The sequence below is a fragment of the Oncorhynchus gorbuscha genome, linkage group LG01 (assembly GCF_021184085.1).
Source record: "Oncorhynchus gorbuscha isolate QuinsamMale2020 ecotype Even-year linkage group LG01, OgorEven_v1.0, whole genome shotgun sequence".
Lineage (NCBI taxonomy): Eukaryota > Metazoa > Chordata > Actinopteri > Salmoniformes > Salmonidae > Oncorhynchus > Oncorhynchus gorbuscha.
The window spans coordinates 14,704,606-14,728,378 of NC_060173.1; the positions used below are offsets into that span (position 1 = coordinate 14,704,606).

Sequence of the window (23,773 nt, forward strand, 5' to 3'; positions counted from 1 at the left end):
CATAACAAGCGTTTATGTAAGAACATCTCTCTCAGTAGACAAAATATTACAAACACTAGCAGCCAAGTAGATTGGTCACAAAAGTCAGAAAAGCAATAAATGAAATCGCTAACCTTTGATGATCTTCGGATGTTTGCACTCACGAGATTCCCAGTTACACAATAAATGTTCCTTTTGTTCCATAAAGATTATTTTTATATCCAAAATACCTCCATTTGTTTGCCGCGTTATGTTCAGAAATCCACAGGCTCGAGCGGTCACGACATCGCAGACGAAAACTCCAAATAGTATCCGTAATGTCCACAGAAACATGTCATACGTTTTTTTAAATATTCAACCCTCAGGTTGTTTTTAAAATATATAATCGATAACATATCAACCAGGACTGTAGCTTTTTCAGTAGGAGAGGAAGAGACAATGGTTGCCCCACTCTGTTGCGCAAGCAAAACTCTGAACACCCAGCTATCCACTGACGCGATGTGATCTTTCTCGCTCATTTTTCAAAATAAAAGCCTGAAACTATGTCTAAAGACTGTTGACACCTTGAGGAAGCCATAGCAAAAAGGAATCTGGTTGATATCCCTTTAAATGGAGAAAAGGCATCCAATGGAACAGAGAGATTTCAGGAAAAACAGCACTTCCAGGTTGGATTTTCCTTAGGTTTTCGCCTGCAATATCAGTTATGTTAAAATTAAAAACAATATTTTGACAGTTTGAGTGTTTTTTCTATCCTAATCTGACAATTATATGCATATCCTAGTTTCTGAGCACGAGAAATAGGCAGTTTCAAATGGGTACGTTTTTTGTTGTTGCCAAAAACGGAAATCCTGCATCCTACACTCAAGAAGTTAAAAATCATACAATGTGATTTTCTGGATTTTTGTTTTAGATTTAGTCTCTCACAGTTGAAGTGTACCTTTGATAAAAATTACAGACCTCTACATGCTTTGTAAGTAGGAAAACCTGCAAAATCGGCAGTGGATGAAATACTTGTTCTCCCCACTGTAGCTCCACATTGATCTGCTACTGGTACTCCCTGTATATAGCTCCACATTGATCTGGTACTGGTACTCCCTGTATATAGCTCCATTCTTGTCTATTATATTCCTTGTGTTACTATTTTTCATTTTATTATTATTTTTTAAACTCTGCATCGTTGGGAAGGGCTCATGAGAAAGCAAGTCAACACCCATTGTATTCAGCGCACGTGACAAATACAATTTCACTAGATGTTGTGTCTGTCTGAAGTGTGTATTTTCTCTTCTCACAGTGTGCTGCTGTACGCTGTCTTCCTCCAGGGTACGGATGGTTCTCTCCTGCTCGGCCACCAGGCTCCTCAGGTAACTGATCTCCTCTCTCTGGACCCCCAGCTCCCGGCCCCGTCTCAGCTCCTGCAGTCTGACCTCCTCTATTTTCTTGTGCCACTCGTTCACCTGAGAACATTCACATAGAGTAGACAACATGAGAAAAAACACATTTTCCCATGGAAGACAATAGTAGGCCACACAAGCTTACAGTACGGGACAACCAAGTGCTGAAGCCCGTAGAGCGTAAAAATTGTCTGTCCTCGGTTGCAACACCACTACTGAATTCCAAACTGCCTATGGAAGTAATGTCAGCATAAGAACTGTTCGTCGGGACCTTCATGAAATGGGTTTTCATGGCCGAGCAGCCTCACACAAGCCTAAAATCACCATACTCAATTCCAAGCGTCCGCTGGAGTGGTGTAAACCTCGCCGCCATTGGGCTCTGGAGCAGTAGAAACGCTTCACAATCTGGCAGTCTGACAGACAAATCTGGGTTTTGCAGATGCCAGGAGAATGCTATCTGCGCCAATGCATAATACCAACTGTGAAGTTGGAGAAGGAGAAATAAAGGTCTGGGGCTGTTGTTCATTGTTCGGGCTAGGCCTCTTAGTTCCAGTAAAGGGAAATCTTAATGCTACAGTGTACAATGACATTCTAGATGATTCTGTGCTTTCAAATTTGGGGCAGTGGTTTGGGTAAGTCCCTTTCTTGTTTCAGCATGACAATGCCCCCGTGCACAAAGCGAGGTCCATACAAAAAAGGTTTGTCGAGATCGTTGTGGAAGAACTTGACTGTCCTGCACAAAGCCCTGACCCCAAACCGAACTGGAAAGCCGACTGAGAGCCAGGCCTTAATCACCCAACATCAGTGCCTGACCTCACTAATGCTCGTGGCTAAATGGAAGCAAGTCCCCACAGCAATGTTCCAACATCTAGTGTTGGAACAACTCTGGACCTCAAAGCCAGTTCCACTGCATTTTTTCATTGTTCCCCTCTAATTAGGGATTTAGACCTGGGACACCAGGTGTGTGCAATTAATCAGATTCCAGACCTCGTAGGGTAAGAGTTGAGTACCCCTGTTCTGGTGGAAAGCCTTCCCAGAAGAATGGAAGATGTTAAAGCAGCAAAGGGGGGGACCAACTCCATTATAATGCCCATGATTTTGGAATGAGATATTCGACGAGCAGGTGAACACATACTTTTGGTCATATAGTGTATAAACCTGAACAATAACAATAAAGCGATTACAATTCAATACAAATGACGAGCTCTGGAGTGAAGGGCTGTGAAGAGGTCTGGGTGGGTTGCCATGGTTATTTAGCTATTTGATTTGAAATTTTAGGACCCCTTTCGGTACTCGTTCTCCACTGTAAAAAAAAGATTTTGGAAGTTATAGAAATGCATTTATTAATGTCTAGATATTTTTTTAAACAAATATATTATGTTACATATGCCTTAATGCTTACATATAAATTATATTATGTGAACTGAACATATATATATTTTTTATTATATAAAAATATATTCCTTTTTTTTAGAGACTACTAATATGACTGTCCCCACTACAACAAATAAATACTTAAATAAATGTAATTTAGTCCGTTAAACATTTGATTGAAATACTATAGAATTCCATTAACTCCTTCTGTGGAGTACCAATATGGCGGCTGGTGGCTTCAAAGCCATTACTGGCAATTACACTTCAAAGCCATTACTGGCCATTACATAGCATCAGCAATCCAGGGTTTATATACATCATTGGTCCTTGCCCACCCACCTTCTGAGCTCCTTTCACATCCTTCAGCGTAGCTATGAGCTCCTCTAAACCTTTCAGCCTCAGCTCCAGCTCCTGGGCCTTCCCCTCCATCCTCCTCCTCTCCTCCTCCGCTCTCCTCTTCTCCTCCTGCGCGGTCCCTCTATCCTCCTGCAGGCGCATCATGGTCTGAGAGAACTTCTCCTGCTGGGCTAAGGGCAGAGCCCCGGCAAACTGCCTGCGGAGAGACTGGATGGACTGTTGGAGGTGCCTGGCTCGGTTCCGGCTCTCCTGGCGAGTGTGGTACAGGGATTTCTCGCTGGCGTCCAGTTTCTGCTCGGCACGGAGCACGTAGGCCTCAAGCTGCTGGATCCGCGTGGCGGTGGCCTCCAGCTTCCCCACGGCAGCTGATTCGCTGAGCTGCAACGCTACGATGTGCTGGTGGAGCTTGGCGATCAGGGCTCTCTCGTCTGACTGGGACTGGGTGGGCAAACAAGCCAGAGCAGGACAGGAGGGAAAAGTTAGCATTAGCAACAATGCTAGTAGTGAGATAAATTTGAGCAACATGGTAGTTAGCTATTCTAACTACCGGTATGCACAATGAATAGCCAGTCATTCTTGCAATGGTATCATTGTTAAACTTGATCAACTATTGACAATAAGATGATTTCTCATCTCTCGTGGTTGAGTTACTTGAGTAGAATGAGGATGAGTTATATGAATAAGGTTAAATAGGGTTGAATAGCGTCCGTGTTGTTTTGCGTTACCTGATAGTCGAGGACCTGCCTCCTTAGAGCTTCAACCTCCTTCTCTCTGGACTGCTGTCTGGCCTCCAGGGCAGACACCTGCATCTTAGCCACGTCAGATACCTCCCTCAACCTGGATACACAGCATGGGGTTAGCACCTTATCCCATTACCAACTGCCATTATAAAACGCAAGCTTACTGGGCAGTAGTAGTAAAGCTTACTAAATCAGGGATGGGATCAGGGCACATTGCATTTAGGCTAGGGCATTAATCCAGTTTCATTAGACAGAATCACATACACGTAAATATAACTAGATCACAGGAGGAATTATCACATATTACATGAGTGGATTTAGTACATACATTGAGGCCTCCACCTTGAGTTCGGCCTCAGCCTTCTCCAGCTGCGTGATCCTGGCACGGTCGGCGTTGCTGCCGTCTTTAGAGACACTGTCGGCCAGCTCATCTCTCAGCTCCCGCTCCGTTCTCTGGGCCCCCAGGTACAGCTTTGTTAGCTGGGGACCAACAGCATTTCAGGTTAGGGGCTTTGTGTCACTATAAGACATAGTCCAGGATACTGCATGGCCTTGTCCAGCCATGCTCTCTACTAGGGACAGGTGTTGAGAATTGCCATGATCAACACACTATATATGCAGTGAAAAATATTATTAGTTATTCAATGCTTCCATGTGTTTGCATCTGTCCCTATCCAATAAACTATCAAATGAAATGGAAATGATTGTCCATTGCCACAGGAAACAGAGATTTGTCTTTTCAAATAAAATCAAATGTTATTAGTCACATGCGCCAAATACAACAACCTTACAGGGAAATACTTACTTATGAGCCCCTAACCAACAATTCAGTAAAAAAAAAAAAAAAAACATGAGTAAGAATAAGAAATAAAAGTAACAAGTAATTAAAGAGCAGCAGTAAAATAACAATGGCGAGACTATGTACAGGGGGGTACCGGTACAGAGTCAATGTGCGGGGGTACCGGTTAGTTGAGGTAATATGTACATGTAGGTAGAATTATTAAAGTGACTATGCATAGATAATAACAGAGAGTAGCAGCGGTGTAAATGAGGGGGGAAATGCAAATAGTCTGGGTAGCCATTTGATTAGATGTTCAGGAGTCTTATGGCTTGGGGGTAGAAGCTGTTTAGAAGTCTCTTGTACCGAGACTTGGCACTCCGGTACCGCTTGCCGTCCGGTAGCAGAGAGAACAGTCTATGACTAGGATGGCTGGAGTCTTTGACAATTTTTAGGGCCTTCCTGACACCGCCTGATATAGAGGTCCTGGATGGCAGGAAGCTTGGCCCCACTACCCTCTGTAGTGCCTTGCGGTCGGAGGCCAAGCAGTTGCCTTACCAGGCAGTGATGCAACCAGTCAGTATGCTCTTGATTGTGCAGCTGTATAACCTTTTGAGGATCTGAGGACCCATGCCAAATCGTTTTAGTCTCCTGAGAGGGAATAGGTTTTGTCGTGCCCTTTCACAGCTGTCTTGGTGTGCTTGGCCCATGTTAGTTTGTTGGTGATGTGGACACCAAGAAACTTGAAGCTCTCAACCTGCTCCACTACAGCCCCGTCAATGAGAATGGGGGCATGCTCGGTCCTCTTTTTCCTTTAGTCCATAATCATCTCCTTTGTCTTGATCATGTTGAGGGAGAGGTTATGGTCCTGGCACCACATGGACAGGTCTCTGACTTCCTCCCTATAGGCTGTCTCGTCGTTGTCGGTGATCAGGCCTACCATTGTTGTGTCATTGGCAAACTTAAAGATGGTGTTTGAGTCGTGCCTGGCCGTGCAGTCATGAGTGAACAGGGAGTATAGGAGGGGACTGAGCACGCTGTCGTGGCAGAATCAGAATTCTTTAGGTAACACTTATAAATAAGATGTTTTATAATTTTTTATAGGTATGCTTATGTGGGAAAGTTACTTGGGCCCAGAGAGGGGAGAGGTCGGGTTAGTCTTATCTGTGAATGTGTCTGTAAACTATTCCTAAACCATGTGAAGGGATGGGGTGATTAATGGGGAACCAGTTAGGTGGCTCCACAATGTCTGTGTGCCAGTCACATCTCTCTGTGATCTTGTCCAGGAGGGGGTGTATTTGATATATGCCATTGGATGAGGTAATGTTTTTGGTCCTAAGTGGTACCAAGAACGAGGTAAGAACTTAGTTTAGGAGACCAAACTGAACGATAATTTATAGCCAATGCTGTCTGGCTATGTGTGTCTTTGCTATAAAGGATCTCATTTACCATTATGTAAGCACTCTCAGAGAATTCATTTATAGACACTGAATTGATCTGAGTCACAGGGCTATGGTGAAGCTCATATAATTAAAGATGGACTTCATGATAACTCTGACGTGTGTGTGGTTTGCCCTCTCATGATTTGGTAATACAGGAAATTTCCACGACAACGCACCCCTGAGGGGCCCTGTGTTGAGGATCAGCGTGGGGGATGTTGTTACCTACCCATACCACCTGGGGGCGGCCCGTCAGGAAGTATTGATGAGCTTTGAGGACACTATGGTATTGATCGCAGAGCTGTGGTCATTGAATAGCATTCTCACATAGGTGTTCCTTTTGTCCAGGTGGGAAAGGACAGTGTGGAGTGCATTAGAGATTGTATCATGTGTGGATCTGTTGGGGCTGTATGTCAAATTGAGTGGGTCTTGGGTTTCTGGGATAATGGTGTTGATGTGAGCCATGATCAGCCTTTCAAAGCACTTCATGGCTACAGATGTGAGTGCTATGGGTCGGTAGTCATTTAGGCAGGTTACCTTATTGTTCTTGGGCACAGGGACTATGGTGGTGATACAGACTCGGACAGGGAGCGGTTGAAAATGTTAGTGAAGACACTTGTCAGTTGTCCAGCGCATCCTCGCAGTACACGTCCTGGTAATCTGTCTGGTGAATGTTGACCTTTTTAAAGGTCTTACTCACATCAGCTGCGGAAAGCGTGATCACACAGTCTTCCGGAACAGCTGGTGCTCTCATGCATGTTTCAGAGTTATTTGCTTCGAAGCGAGCATAGACGTAGTTTAGCTCATCTGGTAAACTTGTGTAACTGGGCAGCTCTCGACTGTGCTTCCCTTTGTAGTCTGTACCGGTTTGCAAGCCCTGTGTGTGGAGTAAAGGTGGTCCAGAGTTTTTCCCCCCTGTGGTTGCACATTTAACATGCCGATAGAAATTTGGTAAGACGGATTTAAGTTTCCCTGCATTAAATTCCGTGGCTACTAAGAGTGCAGCCTCTGGGTGAGCGTTTTCCTGTTTGCTTATGACGGAATAGATGCTTTGTCCCTTCCCTAACTCCTACACTATGTAGATAGCCCTCTCCTACCTCTGCAAACTTTGTCTCCAGCTCCACGTTGCGCTCCTCCACCAGTCTGAGAGAGTTCCTGAGGTGTTCGTACATCTTGTGGGCATGCTCAGCCCTCTGCCGCTCATTCAGCTCCTTCATCTCCAAGGTGGTGATCCTCCTGGACGTTGATATAATCTCACTGTTGGCCACTGCCTTCGCTGCCTTGTCCATGCTGCTCTCACCACCTGGGAATAGAAAAACGCTCCAGGGTCAGAAATCCATTTGGAATATTCAAAGAATCTTCCAAATGAGATTTCTGAAAAACTCGGAAACTTCAAGAAAGTTCAGGGAATTTTGCAACCCTTGTCAGAAATTATAGGGCTTTGGAGAGACAATACAGACTCTAAAAGTGAAGTATTTTCAATCCTGAGTTGTGAAGCTTACCTAATGTGTTGATGTGCTCCCAGGCTTGCTCCAGAGTGTGGAGTTTCTCCTTGGTAATCTCCAGCTCTTTATTGAGGGCAGTGATGTGCTCACGTAGGGAAATGTTCTCACCCTAAAAGTAGAAGGGAAAAAGACAGATACGGTATGAGTCCACAAAAAGCTCTATAGAACTCAATCAACGAAAGAGGAGCCATACCGTCAATAATTATCCATGAATAAAAGGTTAAATTCGACACATTCACTGTTAACTACTAAACGAAAGAACATTTTCTTAATTTGCATTAATATGAAGTCATTTGAGATTCGACCAGTCCTGAAAAGGAGACGGGGAGAGGAAGACCTACCTCTAGGTGTTCTAGGTTAGTGGTCCTCTGCACCAGGTGGTTGTCTTTCTGGAGCATGTCCCTGTATTTCACCGTCAGCTCTGTGTATTGCTTGTTGGCCCTCTCCAGCTCTGATGATGGGACGCTGTCATCCAGGGCTTTCTGCAGCGCTGCCAGCTTATATGCTGCCATGTCCTACAAAAAATGCTATATCAAGTCTTGTGAAGAAAACAATTGAATTGGGAGTTAAATTATTCTCTATACCAGTCATTAAAAGTATACACTTCAAAGTTATTTCTTGGTAGTTTTTCAGTCAAGTGAGCTCTTATACCCTTAACCCTTATTTTATTGTTCCTGGATAGGTGTATGCAATATGGCAACATTTCAGACAATCAGAGGGCTTGTGTACCTTGTATCTGGTCAGGCATCCTATCCTCTGTGTGACAGATGCCTGCATGGTGCTGAAGTCATCCCTCAGTTTGTTGTTGTCCTTGCGGAGGTGCTGCTCCTGCTCCAGCAGGGTGGTGTAGCGATGTGTTAGAGACTTCTCGTTCACACGCAGAACCGTCATCCTCCGGGCCGCCTCCGCCACCTGCCTCCGCAGCTCCTCTGGATCCTTCTGTAGTGCCTCCAGCCAGTGCTATTGGACACAGTGGGGATTAGAAATACATTGAATATAATGCAGAGAGTTTAGAGATACAGTGAGCCACTGAGCAATGTTTGGCTCTGTCACTCACGTTAAACTCTTTGATCTTTACTGTGTCCACCAGCTTCTGCTCCTCCAGCTTGTTCTTCATCTCTCTGAGTGTCTCCTTTTCCTTCTGCCAGACCTCCTTCTCACTACACCATCATAATACTCAAAGATAAGTTAAGAGTTTTGTGTTCTATTCAGCTTTGTGGGTATCAGTCTTGCTGTAGTGTGTGTAGGGAGGACCGGGTTCAAATGACACATGAACTTTTCTGGTGCCCTAAAAATAGGGGGCTGGGTTAGGGTTAATAATCTGAACAATAATGGGGGTGTCCATGTTGATCTTTTCAAGTATAAAGGGGTGTTCTTATTTGGTAGGTAATAGAGGTCGACCGACTAATCAGAATGGCCGATTAATTTGGGCCGATTTCAAGTTTTCATAACAATTGGAAATCTGAATTTTTGGAAATCTGAATATTTTTTTTATACCTTTATTTAACTAGGCAAGTCAGTTAAGAACACATTCTTATTTTCAATGATGGCCTAGGAACGGTGGGTTAACTGCCTTGTTCAGGGGCAGAACGACAGATTTTCACATTGTCAGCTCGGGGGATCCAATCTTGCAACCCTACAGTTAACTAGTCCAACGCTCTAACCACCTGCCTCTCATTGCACTCCACGAGGGCCTGCCTGTTACGGGAATGCAGTAGAAGCCAAGGTAAGTTGCTAGCTAGCATTAAACTTATCTTATAAAAAACAATCAATCATTATCACTAGTTATAACTACACATGGTTGATGATATTACTAGTTTATCTAGCGTGTCCTGTGTTGAATATAATCGATGCAGCGCTTGGGGATGATTTAACAAAAGCGCATTTGACAAAAAAGCACAATCGTTGGACGACTGTACCTAAACAAACACCAATGCCTTTCTTAAAATCAATACACAGAAATATATATTTTGAAACCTGCATATTTAGCTAAAAGACATCCAGGTTAGCAGGCAATATTAACCAGGTGAAATTGTGTAATTTCTCTTGCGTTCATTCCACGCAGAGTCTGGGTATATGCAACAGTTTGGCCAGCCTGGCTCATTGTGAACTAATTTGCCAGAATTTTATGTAATTGTGACATAACATTGAAGGTTGTGCAATGTAACAAGAATATTTAGACTTAGGGATGCCACCCGTTAGATAAAATACCAGACGGTTCCGTATTTCACTGAAATAATAAACGTTTTGTTTTCGGAATTATAGTTTCCGGATTCGACTATATTAATGACCAAAGGCTCGTATTTCTGTGTGTTATTATGTTATAATTAAGTCTATGAATTGATAGAGCAGTCTGACTGAGCGATGGTAGGCAGCAGCAGGCTCGTAAGCATTCATTCAAACAGCACTTTCGTGCGTTTTGTCAGCAGCTATTCGCAAGCACAGCGCTGTTTATGACTTCAAGCCTATCAGCCTAATGGCTGGTGTAACTGATGTGAAATGGCTAGCTAGTTAGCTGGGTGTGCGCTAATAGCGTTTCAAACGTCACTCGCTCTGCGACTTGGAGTAGTTGGCTTTTGTGGAGCGATGGGGTAACGCTGCTTCGAGTGTGGCTGTTGTCGATGTGTTCCTGGTTCGAGCCCAGGTAGGGGCAAGGAGAGGGACGGAAGCTATACTGTTACACTGGCAATACTAAAGTGCCTATAAGAACATCCAATAGTCAAAGGTATATGAAATACAAATGGTATAGGGGGAAATAGTCCTATAAATACTATATTAACTACAACCTAAAACCTCTTAACTGGGAATATTGAAGTCTCATGTTAAAAGGAACCACCAACTTTCATATGTCCTCATGTTCTGAGCAAGGAACTCAAACGTTAGCTTTTTTATATAGAACATATTGTACTTTTACTTCTCCAACACTTTGTTTTTGCATTATTTAAACCAAATTGAACATGTTTCATTATTTATTTGAGGTTAAAATAAGTGTTCATTCAGTGTTCGTTCATTCAGTATTGTTGTAATTGTCATTATTACAAATAAATAAATAAAAATCGGCCGATCAATCGGCATAGGCTTTTTTTTGGTCCTCCAATAATTGGTATCGGGTTTGAAAAATCATAATCGGTCGACCTCTAGTAGGTACGCAGCACCACTGTCATACTGTACATGCCGTACACCGTGCTTCTACACATGCATTGCTTGCTGTTTGGGGTTTTAGGCTGGGTTTCTGTACAGCACTTTGTGACATCAGCTGATGTAAGAAGGGCTTTATAAATACATTTGATGTACAGTAATTTTGGTCCTCTAGCTGCAGATGATCTCAACCAACTGCCCTACTGTACCTTTGGTGCTCCTTGTAGAGGAGTCCCTGCTGATGGCGAATCACAGCAAACTTCCCCTTGTACTCTTCCAAGGCTGCCACCAGCTGCTGGCTTGACTCCTCTTTGTTTTTAACCTCCTAAAAAAGAACATTATTTGCGAAAATGTCTCTCAGATCATTTGGGAGATGAGTTACAGAGAATAATACAAGAAATAGTGCGTGTTTGAGATCGACTGCAAAGTCGCCAACTGCTTTGTTGTCAATCTCAAACACAATCGATTAGGCTAACAGTAATGGGCGAAGTTGGGCGAGACTGACCCGTAACAGTCGAACGGCATACTCATTCAGAGAGCTGATAACCTCAGTGCTGGATAGGGCCATGTCTTCAGGGAGATTCAGGGTCCTAAAGATTACCCCGCCCCCTTTGGACTTTCTCAGCGCCTCCATATCGCCCTCCAAACGGGTCACCTGACCAACAGAGATAGAAGGGAAACAGTTTTAATTTTGGCACCTATTATAGATTTAGTCTTAAATGGTATCCCGTATTATAGATTTAGTCTTAAATGCTATCCACTATTACAGATTTAGTCTTAAATGGTATCCACTATTACAGATTTAGTCTTAAACGGTATCCCCTATTACAGATTTAGTGTTAAATGGTATCCCCTATTACAGATTTAGTGTTAAATGATATCACCTATTATAGATTTAGTCTTAAATGCTATCCACTATTACAGATTTAGTCTTAAATGGTATCCCCCTATTACAGATTTAGTCTTACATGGTATCCCCTATTATAGATTTAGTCTTACATGGTATCCCCCATTATAGATTTAGTCTTAAATGGTATCCCCCATTATAGATTTAGTCTTAAATGGTATCAATGGCAGCAGTACAGTGCCTATTTACTAGACATTCAAAAGGCTGCAATGAAAAAGACACAGATATGCAACAATATCCATGGAACAATTTAACGATGGAATCAAAGTAAGGGAAACAGCGCCACTGTCCGCCCCACCACCGCTGTTACTGTTTTTGTTTTGTTGACGAAGCGGAGGTGAGGAGCCTGGTAATAATACATGCAGTACATCTTCTGGTGTTCTATCACGCGGGCAACGATGTCAGAGGAGAAAAGAAACAGTGCTGGTTGTTTGCAGTAACCTTTTTGTTATTGGAATATTGCAGATGGACGTGGCAGTTTCACCAATTAAGGAGTCCAGCTTTAAGCTATTGAGGTGGAATGGAATTACAGTGCCAGTAGGTATGAGGTTCATATGGATTGGATGCCATTACTACTTAACATTGAGTTATTCATAGCCTGCAGGTACCTGATTGTTTCTGCCATTAACAACACTACATTGTTGCCTTCAAAAACAGTCTGCCTGTGGCAAAAATAATATACAACAAGTTGACAAAAGAAAGAAATGGACAGACATTATTTGGCCCTTTGTGAAAAATGTATATACACTCATACAACAGCAAAACATAATTCTGTGGCTTTCTCATAACTTGCCCTACATACTGTACAGTAAGTACAACCAGCCAGCTGGATACCTTTTCTTTGGCTTTGACCAGTTGACTCATGGTGTTGGCAGCTTCCTCCCGAGCTGCCCTCATTTCCTGTCTGATCTCGTCGTTCCTTCCCGTCAGCTGGTCTACCTGGGCCTTCAGGTGGAGGCTGGTGTCAAACTTCCCATCAGAGTTCTTCATCTCTATTGCCTGGAACATGGAACATGGCGGAGCAGGATTGGGGTGAATTAAATTCAGGGCATGACATATAAAACGACATATAAAATGTGGACAGCTGTGATGATGCTACTGGTTACACTTACACGGACCAGCTTCTCCAGACTGGGGACAGAGACAGCAGCTTGTGAGGAGGGGGTTTTCTGTTGAGCATCTTGGATGGCCTGAAGGATCTCCTTCATACCTTGTTCCAGCTGCTTGTTCTCCTTAAACAAGTCTTCCACTAAGGGACACAAAGAGAAGAGAGCAGCGCTTATCCAACTGTGTTCAGGGATTCCTTTGGACATCCACGTTTCTCACTCAATGCATTGACACTACCTAGTCCTTTACTAGGAAATAGTATTAAGGAAGACATAGTGTGCATTTCTGACAGCGTATAGCATGAAATGCTGTGAGTAGCCATAAAACTACTTCAACATTTCCTACTATACAATATACTGCCAGTTTGTACATACATTTGGATTTAAACTGAGATGACTGGGTCCTCTGATGCTCCAAGTCTCTCTCCTTATGGTTCAGTTCTCTCCTCAGATGCTCATACTGTGAAACAAGTGGGAAAGGATGTATATAAGAGAGAATATAGCCCACATAAACCATACAGTGGAAAAACTGGCATAAAAATGTCAGGGTGATGTCAAGGTTAGGTCATATACTGATTTTTAAAGACCATTTTTAAACGTCTTTTAAACGACCAGAATTCTGACATCTCCTTCTGTCATCTAACCTTGCTTTTGATCTCCTCCTCATCTGCAGAACTGAACGTTGGTGTTGGTGTCAGTTTGATGGATCTGGTGGGCTTGGCATCATCCTCTAGCAATGAGCTTGTCACTGTGATCCCTATGATGGAGAAAAGTGGGTTTATCAGCACAAAAATAGAGATAGACTTAGTTAAATGGGGGATGAAATACTACTAACTTGTTATCAGTATTTGTATGGCATGCTGGCTAACCAACTCATATCTCCCTCCTATAGTTGTGTAGCATGGAGCGGATATTTACCTTTGTCCTTTACCATTCGCCTGATTTGTTTCTTCAGTTCAAGTCTCTCCTCTTCCAGTCGTTCGATCTGTGGAGTCAAGTGGGGTCGTAAGGGAAACAGGGCCACAGGTTGAGCTAAAGGTTTTGTTCCACATGGCACCCTATTCTCTATATAGTACACTACTTTTAACCAGTGCCCATAGTATAGTGCACTACTTCTTTTAGTGCACTATGTAGGGAACAAGGTACCAAATGGAACACAGTCAAATTGACGTCAAGAAGTTCCTTCCCATCCCTATCTACCTCTTTGGTGAGAACCTGGTTCTCTGCTTGGAACTGCCTCCGTTTCAGGGATTTGGTTCTTCTGAATTCTGTCAGATCCACTTCCTCTTTGGGCTCCAGACCTTATGAAAGAGGATGATGGATGAATACAAAACCTGAATGAGAGGATATCCAACAATGAAAATGTCTAGCTAATAAGGTAACTCACTAACTTTATGAAATATAACACCTTCCAACAGGAAATCAAATATGTCTGCTGTCTCTCTGTTTTGTATGTCTTTGTTGTTTGTTGCTTGTTATTTTTTATTAAATGAAAGGATATTCAACAATGAAAAAATGTCTAGCTAATGACATCATTCATTAACTTTATGAAATATAACACAATCCAACAGGAAATACATTTTGTGTCTGCTGTCTCCCTGTTTTTGATTTCTTTGTTGTTATTTCCAGTTCTTATTTTAAATTTATATCTGTAACATGTTGAGACATTGTGAAATGAACATAAATAAAATGTGACTTGAAGTTTGTTAATTACATTTGTTTTGTGTGTGACTTACCAAGTCGTTCCCTAAGATCTTCGTTCTCATCCAGAAGGTTGTTGATTCTCATCTCCAGCTGGTTGATCTCTCTGGTCATAGCCTCCGCCTCACGGTCTCGCACTCTCATCTGATTCTTACACTCTTTGATCTCAGCAATGGCCACCTGCAGACCATCAGTGCCCTGCAGGACAGTAAAGAGAGCCAAGAGAGATCAGCCATGGCTTTCATACTTTGTTTAATCTAGGATACAAGATTTGACAGACCAGACATCTCAAAAACAAAGCCTGTTGCATGAGTCATGAGAATCACCACAGGGTGATATAGTAATAGTTTATTTTGACTTATTATGTTGGAGGACCTTAAGCAACTGAGCATTTGTGAAATCGGGCAGGCTAGGCAGACTTACAGACTCATAGAGTCTCATGTGGTTTAATGTGTCACTGAGCTCTTTGTCCTTGTCCCTGGCGTCTGTCTCTGCTAGCTCAGCCACACGTTCTGCTTCCTGTGCTCTTGTCTCTGTGGCCTGCAGCTTAGCGGTTAGCTCGTCCAGCTTCCTCTGCTGGATGGCTGAGGGCAGACCTGGGGGAAAACTTTGAGCTATAAGCTATTGCTAATAATGCTAAATCAGAGTTTATGGCTCTGTGCTACACTAGAGATACAAATGCTAACCCCAACGTGCTTCCCTTTAAGAAACATTTTAGCTTAATTGTCTGAAGCTAAAAAATATACTGTAAAGTTTGCGCCAACTAACCTGCAGAGAACACCCACACTTTTCAATCTTATAGCAATGTTGGTGCATAGCAGCCTTGGCTGACACCAGAACAACATTCCTTGTTAACAGCATCCAGATCCATGTGCTTTTACAACAAGACAATTTGACACGCACCTCTGTCTTTCTTCAGGGGCTTCTTGAGTTCCTCTATGAGCATGGCATTTCTCTCCATCTCCCCCGTATACTGCTCCACTTGCTCTGTCAGCATCTTGATTTGATTGTCTCTCTCTAGCACGGCCTTGAAGACATTCACAAACATTTTATTAGTTTGGAACCAGCGTTAGTACAAGGACAACCACGGAAGAGCACAGCAGGTTGTGATTCGTGTACAATAACGTGTAATAAAAGACACGAGATCTTGTGAAATGAAATGAAAGCAGAGAGAGGTCTGTAAAATAGACAAGAAATATGGAGGACCGAGTAACTTACACCACATAGCTCATATATGACCTGGCCACGAGTTAGTGACGGGAGTGCAAGTAAAGACAGGAGAAAAGAACAGAATGAACAGAAGAGAAGCTGCAGTGGAAATGACAGATGGAACACAAAGATACAGTATCTTGTCTGAAGTCGGTACCGCCGATGTGCCAACATCTGCCTGTAGTGTCTGAATGGTTTGGGCTACACACTAATATGACCCCTCCATAGAAGGTGAGACTCATGAACAATATGGTGTTCTCAGTTTTTACCTACAACCCCCACAAGTGTCACAGGACTCGTCTAAAGTTTACCCGGTACTGGGACGAAAAATGAATGGAAGTGAATAGGGAATTTCCAAGTCATAGGTGGTCATTCCACGGTAAAAATGAGGAAGTACAGCTCCCGCTCAGCCCAGTCAAAACTGTTCGCTGCCCTGGCCCCCCAATGGTGGAACAAACTCCCTCACGACGCCAGGACAGCGGAGTCAATCACCACCTTCCGGAGACACCTGAAACCCCACCTCTTTAAGGAATACCTAGGATAGGTTAAGTAATCCCTCTCACCCCACCCCCCCTAAGTTTTAGATGCACTATTGTTAAGTGACTGTCCCACTGGATGTCATAAGGTGAATGCACCAATTTGTAAGTCGCTCTGGATAAGAGCGTCTGCTAAATGACTTAAATGTAAATGTAAATGTCTTATATCTTTCAGACATATGACAGCCACTTCCAAACATACTTCCTTTTAAATAATTTTTAAATATCTATTTTTCCATGTATGAATCTGTTATTCAATGTGTTTCTATGGGCTAATAGCCGAAAAGCCCAATTCAATGTCTTTAATATACAGTACCAGTCAAAAGTTTGGACACACCTACTCATTCAAAAGTTTTTCTTAATTTTTACTATTTTCTACATTGTAGAATAATAGTGAAGACATCAAAACTATGAAATAACACATATGGAATCATGTAGTAACCAAAAAAGTGTTAAACAAATGACAGCTTTGCACTGGTACTGTATATATATTTTATATACCTATAGGGATACTAAAATTCTAAATCAAATAGCTAAATGATCCTTGGTATGACCATCTTAAAACAATTCCATATGTTATCTTAGTAGAAACTTAGCCCCTGGCACTAAGTTAAATATTTTCACAGTTGAAATATATATCTTTCAACAAGACAGATATTTCAAAGATGAAGATAAACAAAAAACACACTGTTTGAACAGATAGATTTAGAGATTTCCTAATATAGTATAAAATGCCACCGTTTTAAAGTCATTTGTCGTTGCATGTACTGTATGTACCAAATACTGCACAAAAAGTTCCCTCACAGGAACAATGAATTATTTATATTGAAGTTTGAAAACGTACTGTAAGTTGCTCACTACTGTAAGTTGGTCTGGATAAGAGTGTCTGTTAAATGACTAAAATGTAAATGTAAAATTCAGATCTAGCCAAGATGTATTTATATGTATGTATTTACATAAAGATAAGGATTTCAGCTTTGAGACGGACCTGCTGCAAGGAGATGATGTTGCTCTTGTCCGTGTCCATCTGGGTCGAGCGTAGCTTGTCCCTTAGCTCGCGGATCATCTGCTGGTACTCCATGATCTCCTCATCCTTCCCAGCCAGCACTCTCTGAAAATCACAAAACACAGACACAATCAAGGCCACTCAGAAAAACGCAGAGATCACCAGGGCCACTGACAAAACAACACAGCTGCAACTAGTATGCTTTGATGAGGACAGGCCCCGAGCTAAAATGTTTTAATTTATGCTGATTGACTACTAATGTTTGAAGTGTGATAAATAAATGTAAATATTTCCTCTATACATAGAGTACCAGTCAAAAGTTTGGATAAAGTTTGCAAAGCTGTCATCAAGGCAAAGGATGGCTACTTTTAAGAATCTCAAATATAAAATGTATTTTGATTTGTTTAACACTTTTTTGGTTACTACATGATTCCATATGTGTTATTTAATAGTTTGATGTCTTCACTATTATTCTACAATGTATAAAATAGTCAAAACAAAGAAAAACCCTTGAATGAGTAGATGTCTCCAAACTTTTGACTGGTACTGTAGTTAGCTGTGTGCTGTCAAGTTCTTTAATGATTCAGAAAACATACAGACAGCAGCATGCAGTACTTGATACAATCAGTGTATCGCCTGCTGCCTTTTCTCTCAGCCAGGTAAATAATGTGAGAACACCCACCTTCCATTCATCCACCTTGGCATTCACGGCTGCCATGACTGGGTCATCTTCCTCCGCCCGGCTCTGAATCTGCTCTGTCAGCTCTCTGACCTGAAGAACACAGCAGTATATTGTTTATATTCAACACCAATGAATGCATGTTATTTACACTGTCAATTCACAATAATGATTCAATATTAGAAATGCTTCATAAAGTCAAAGCCGTGCTGAAACTTTCCCAGGTTCAACCTTTACATTTGTCCGTATAACCGGAAAACCAGATTGCAACCTGTAATTTTGTCCCTCTAGGTTACCTGTAGCTTGGCGTGGTCCCTCTCCTTCCTCAGCTGGTCCATGATGGAGTCTGTCTGCTGCACAACGATCTTCATCTTGTTGTACTCGTCAGTCATCGTCTCCATCTCCTTCACTGACTCCTCTAGGCTCTTTTGCATCTGATCGTTCTGTGTCTTCAGGTGGGCGACCTCTTCCTCCGCACGCTAGAGGTAGAGGAATGAGGACACAGTAAGAAACGTACTGTAAATCATGCAATGATATCAACGGAAAATTTTGTCCATGTGTTTTTCAAGTCACGACTTGTCCTTAATACCCTTTTGACACTGTGTCAAGGCGAGTTTTCTTTATTTTTTTTATTTTACCTTTATTTAACTAGGCAAGTCAGTTAAGAACAAATTCTTATTTTCAATAACGGCCTAGGAACAGTGGGTTAACTGCCTGTTCAGGGGCAGGACGACAGATGTGTACCGTGTCAGCTCGGGGGTTTGAACTTGCAACCTTCCGGTTACTAGTCCAACGCTCTAACCACTAGGCTACGCTGCCGCCCCGAGTTGTACTGCGCTGGCCTGGTTACCCATTAGGGAAATATCCAAATCAGGGAAGTTTCGGGCTCCCGAGTGGCGCTGCATCTCAGTGCTAGAGGCGTCACTACAGACCCTGGTTCGATTCCAGGCTGTATCACAACCGGCAGTGATTGGGAGTCTCATAGGGCGGCACACAATTGGCCCAGGTTTGGCCGGGGTTGGCTGTCATTGTAAATAAGAATTTGTTCTTAACTGACTTGCCTAGTTAAATAAAGGTTAAATAAAAATAAAAAATTGTATGAAAGGGGTCTGCAGTACCTGAACGTCCTCCATGCACTGGTAGAGCTGTCTATTGGCTGAGTTGAGTCTCCTCTGTGTCTCAGTACTCTCCTCTCTGGACTGGACCGGCTCCTTCTGGTCCAGCTCCCTCCTGTAGAAGTCTACATCCTGCTGGAGCTGCTCGTTCTGACAGACACCGCAGGAGAGGAGACACAGTTAGAGAGAAGTAGTGGGACCCAGTGCCTCATCTACTCTCACAGGTTATACACTAACTACTGCATCATCATATAGTTGTCCAACCACATACTACAACACACACTTATACTGGTGTATACTGTCATACACGTATTATGAACAGTTAACATACACTTATATTGGTGTATACTGTCATACACGTATTATGAACAGTTAACACACAGTTAACAGTTAACACACACTTATATTGGTGTATACTGTCATACACGTATTATGAACAGTCAACATACACTTATACTGGTGTATACTGTCATACACATATTATGAACAGTTAACACACAGTTAACAGTTAGTATACACCAATATAAGTGTGTGTTAACTGTTCATAATACGTGTATGACAGTATACACCAATATAGGTGTGTGTTAACTGTTCATAATACGTGTATGACAGTATACACCAATATAAGTGTATTTTAACTGTTCATAATACGTGTATGACAGTATACACCAATATAAGTGTATGTTAACTGTTCATAATACGTGTATGACAGTATACACCAATATAAGTGTATGTTAACTGTTCATAATACGTATATGACAGTATACACCAATATAAGTGTATGTTGCCATACACGTATTATGAACAGTTAACACACAGTTAACAGTTAACACACACTTATATTGGTGTATACTGTCATACACGTATTATGAACAGTTAACATACACTTATATTGGTGTATACTGTCATATACGTATTATGAACAGTTAACACAAACGCAGACAGACACTCACTGGTGTTCTCCTTACTTGGACAAACACTTATTTTCACCTTAAAAAGGTCCAATGCAGCTATTCTTATCTTAAAGTCAAATTATTTCTGGGTAACAATGAAGAACCTTAATGTGATTGTTTTCATTTAAAATGGTCAAAAACAAACTAAAATAGCTTTTTGGCAAAGAGCAATTTCTCAAACAAGAATTTTGCTACCACTGTCTGGGAGTGGTCTGAGTGGGGAGGGGAAAACAGAAAACTAGCTGTTATTGTCAGAGAGGTTTGGAACTCTCTTTCTTATTGATCTATTATGAAATGTACCGCAGGCCAAAACTCCTTTCCACCATAACAGGCTGAAATTTCAGGCCGTCTTTTCAAACAGCTCTTACACTAAAAAAGGTATTATCATAATTTGGGCACAATGTAGCAAAACATTTTGAAAAGTAAACAAAAATGAGTGTTCATGTAGTGCCTCCCCAATTCAGACACGACTATGATGTCACTAACCTCTCTTTTCAGCTTCCTGCTCTCATCCTCAGCCTCCTCTGCCCGAATCATCAACTGTGGGAACACATGGGAGATATTAGTTGCATTGGAATTGTGAACACAGTGGGAGATTATCACTAGCCACTTTAAACAATGCTACCTAATATAATGTTCCCTACATTATTAATCTCATATCTATACGTATATACTGTACTCTATATCATCTACTGCATCCTTATGTAATACATGTATCACTAGCCACTTTAACTATGCCACTTTGTTTACATACTCATCTCATATGTATATACTGCACTCAATACCATCTACTGTATCTTGCCTATGCCCCTCTGTAACATCACTCATTCATATATCTTATGTACATATTATTTATCCCCTTACACTTGTGTCTATAAGGTAGTAGTTTTGGAATTGTTAGCTAGATTACATGTTGGTTATTACTGCATTGTCGGAACTAGAAGCACAAGCATTTCGCTACACTCGCATTAACATCTGCTAACCATGTGTATGTGACAAATAAAATGTGATTTGATTTGATTTTACTTTGTATAGGCTACATACAATCAAATCAATTGAACATTTTGCACAAAGTAGGAAGGTCTTAGTATAGTGTTGAGAACACAATGCCACACATTAACACTAGCTCACTATGGAATTAATGACGTCTCATAACATAAGGTCATACTTCCTCATTGATTTTCTTCTCCTTGCTCGTCTCTTTCTCCAACTGTTGGATATCCTTCTCTCTACGGTTCAACTGGGCCTCCAGTGTGCGCATCTCGTCCCGCAGGAAGCGAGTATCTGGCCCGCCGCCAACGCCCGACTTCTTGGCCATCTGGACAGGAAATCAAGCAGACAACAAACTCTCAGGCCCCCTCTGTTTACAACACTTACTCATGTACTTAAACTACCACCAGACTCTCGAAAAACAAGATTAGGTTATGTCTCCATTTGCTTCTATGAACGTGTGAAAGAAGTCCCAGGGCCAAATTATTGTTCAGGAAACGCAGAGAACAGCTCAACAAACTGCAGCGTAGCAAAGCACTCTAATCTCCTTAAGTGCCGTCATTCTATGGTCACAGCTTACAATCTCCTTTGTGGACAGTGAGGGACTTTACTATTGGTTGAGAGGTGTACTAAGTCCTATTGAAGAAAACTGAGCATGAGTTGAAATGACCTGCGCTCCAATTCAATCAAAACTGCTTTTTTGATTGGACCCTAATGCTTCACAGTTCAATTTAATGACAACATTCACACCAAGCCTTACCTCTAACTCTTCTTCCCACTTTAACTCCTTGGCCTTCCACTCATTTTCTGTAAGACATGAAAGAGATACTGTTGTAGTATCTACTGCGGGCCATTCATTTCAAATATTCGTCCCAACAACTGTATGGAAAACAATGCTTTATGCACCTACCCGATCTAGCTTGTTCTGTCCCGGCATTATCGATGAGTTCAAATGCCATAGTAACCTCCTCTTTCTTCAACTGCAAAAAAATAAAACAATTTTAGTAAGCTTGGGCGGTGTACCATATATAGAAAATGTTGGTCAGCACACCTTGTTATTGGATTTTCAACATTGCAGAAATGATTTTATTTGAGTAAATATTAGTTTACAATTTTTATTTTAAAAAAAGAAAAGAAAAATGGCATGGACAAAATTATTGGCACCCTGGAGCTAGTACTTGGTTTCACAGCCTTTGGCCAAGATAACTGCAGACAAATACTAACCATCAATGACCTGAATCACATCCATAACCTATGACGAGAGCTGGAAACAGTAGTTGGTGGAGTGCACCCATCATACATTGAAGAATTATAGCACAGTTCCGTGCTGAATAGTGGGCCAAATTGCCAGTAGAAAGGTGCAGCAAGCTCATTGATGGCTACAAGAAGAGTTTGTGGCAGCTATCGTGGCCAAAGGCTGTGCAACCAAGTACTAGCTCCAGGGTGGCAATCATTTTGTCCATGTCATTTTACTTTGATTTCCTAAATCAAAATTGTAAACTTAAGTTTACAAAAATGTAACTGGTTTCTGCAATGTTGAACATCCAATAACAAGGTGTGGAGACCAAAAGTTATTTTTAATTTCAACTTGTTTTAGAAGAAATATGGAATTATTTAATTAAGAAAAGTGTAAGGCTGCCAATATATTTGACCGCAACTGTACGTTACATGACACTGAGACTATAACAGATGAATACTGTAAATCCACACAAAAGCAGGTCAAGTATCTGAAGCAAATATAATCAAACTTTTCTATATTAATTATACCACACTGTGTAGAGCTTATTCCTTCAAAGCAACTACGTAATGTATTCCACTCTGATATTAACACTGGATAAAATCATTTCAGCACAGTTTTAGTGAGCTTGAGTAATGCATCTCTGGATGCGTCTGGGTAATAATAGCATTGGACACCTTCAGAAGGCCTTGAACGACTCGCAAGAGGTGAACAATTTTCTCTGGGCTTCCATCTTTCAACTCCCGCTCCCATCGTTTGACCTGTAGAGAAATAGAGCACCATTGCTTTTCAATGAAACATAAAGCAAAATTGTCCTCAGGCAGAAACACAGCAACAACAATACTGCTTCGTGCAAAATTAAGTAAACCCTGAGTATAACAGTCTGTCAAGACCCAGGAACAAGTACTGCTTGGTATTTTATGCATGTTCCTGTCCAGTGGTGACCCATCATTAAGGGCAGTTGGGACAGAGCCACGTTACCTGTTGCATGTTATTTTTGCATACATACGTGCCACATATCATTGAGTTAATTAAGCCTCCATACAAACATGGTCTCTTTTTTGCTTTAAGGCAGCTCCAAAATGCAGGTGTTTCAGCCTAGCTCAGTGCTTTCTGTGGTGGTGGGGCAGCCAGTTTAGGGGTTGGTAATGTTCTCTAGTTGCGCTGTGATTGGCTCAGCGTTCTGTCACTCATGGGGACACTACGTCACTGCCAAATCTAAGGGTAGAGCTGGAAAAATCAAGCCCCTTGGGTGCTGGCATACAGTTACATTAGAAGTGCCCATCCAAGAAGGTGCAAGGTCATTGGCCATAGATAAAATTAAGTGAAATCACGTTATATCTACAGTAGCTGTGATTGGACATGTCAACATCATACTTTCAAAATCTTAGCTAGCAGTCATCATCATGAATCAAGTCGACAATCTACTGGCAAATCCTTTTTAATCCTTGTCAAATGAAGTAAAAAATGAAGAGTAATTACAGATAAAACGTATCGATGCTCATCGGCCATTGAAAAATAAACATTACACAACAAGTTGAAAATCGCAAATTCAAGAATGAGTTATTTAGATGGAATCAGTGGCTAACTGCAAGCATTGCAATCACTTGCCTGTGTGTGTGGTCCCAAGTCT

The 23,773-nt window shown here is 41.7% G+C and overlaps 1 protein-coding gene across 3 annotated transcripts in view; it reads right to left on the minus strand.

Moving 5' to 3' along the window:
* cep290 (centrosomal protein 290) overlaps window positions 1-23,773 on the minus strand; it is a 62,714-nt gene that overhangs the window by 26,010 nt on the left and 12,931 nt on the right. For 2 of the 3 annotated variants that reach the window (XM_046345525.1, XM_046345539.1), the window contains exons 3-32: window positions 22,818-22,901; window positions 21,814-21,883; window positions 21,664-21,710; window positions 21,082-21,231; window positions 20,400-20,453; window positions 18,964-19,110; window positions 18,142-18,324; window positions 17,849-17,938; window positions 17,149-17,271; window positions 15,634-15,654; window positions 15,319-15,442; window positions 14,839-15,011; window positions 14,451-14,613; window positions 13,915-14,015; window positions 13,633-13,699; window positions 13,359-13,471; window positions 13,090-13,174; window positions 12,721-12,857; window positions 12,443-12,607; window positions 11,207-11,356; window positions 10,911-11,026; window positions 8,621-8,723; window positions 8,293-8,523; window positions 7,905-8,078; window positions 7,561-7,672; window positions 7,156-7,361; window positions 4,170-4,321; window positions 3,827-3,938; window positions 3,084-3,539; window positions 1,269-1,433 (exon numbers count right to left, since the gene is read on the minus strand). In XM_046345525.1, the coding sequence (XP_046201481.1) occupies window positions 1,269-1,433; window positions 3,084-3,539; window positions 3,827-3,938; window positions 4,170-4,321; window positions 7,156-7,361; window positions 7,561-7,672; window positions 7,905-8,078; window positions 8,293-8,523; window positions 8,621-8,723; window positions 10,911-11,026; window positions 11,207-11,356; window positions 12,443-12,607; window positions 12,721-12,857; window positions 13,090-13,174; window positions 13,359-13,471; window positions 13,633-13,699; window positions 13,915-14,015; window positions 14,451-14,613; window positions 14,839-15,011; window positions 15,319-15,442; window positions 15,634-15,654; window positions 17,149-17,271; window positions 17,849-17,938; window positions 18,142-18,324; window positions 18,964-19,110; window positions 20,400-20,453; window positions 21,082-21,231; window positions 21,664-21,710; window positions 21,814-21,883; window positions 22,818-22,901 (4,074 nt within the window). The remainder of the gene's footprint in view (window positions 1-1,268; window positions 1,434-3,083; window positions 3,540-3,826; window positions 3,939-4,169; window positions 4,322-7,155; window positions 7,362-7,560; window positions 7,673-7,904; window positions 8,079-8,292; window positions 8,524-8,620; window positions 8,724-10,910; window positions 11,027-11,206; window positions 11,357-12,442; window positions 12,608-12,720; window positions 12,858-13,089; window positions 13,175-13,358; window positions 13,472-13,632; window positions 13,700-13,914; window positions 14,016-14,450; window positions 14,614-14,838; window positions 15,012-15,318; window positions 15,443-15,633; window positions 15,655-17,148; window positions 17,272-17,848; window positions 17,939-18,141; window positions 18,325-18,963; window positions 19,111-20,399; window positions 20,454-21,081; window positions 21,232-21,663; window positions 21,711-21,813; window positions 21,884-22,817; window positions 22,902-23,773) is intronic. The other variant, XM_046345531.1, reaches the window with a different exon arrangement.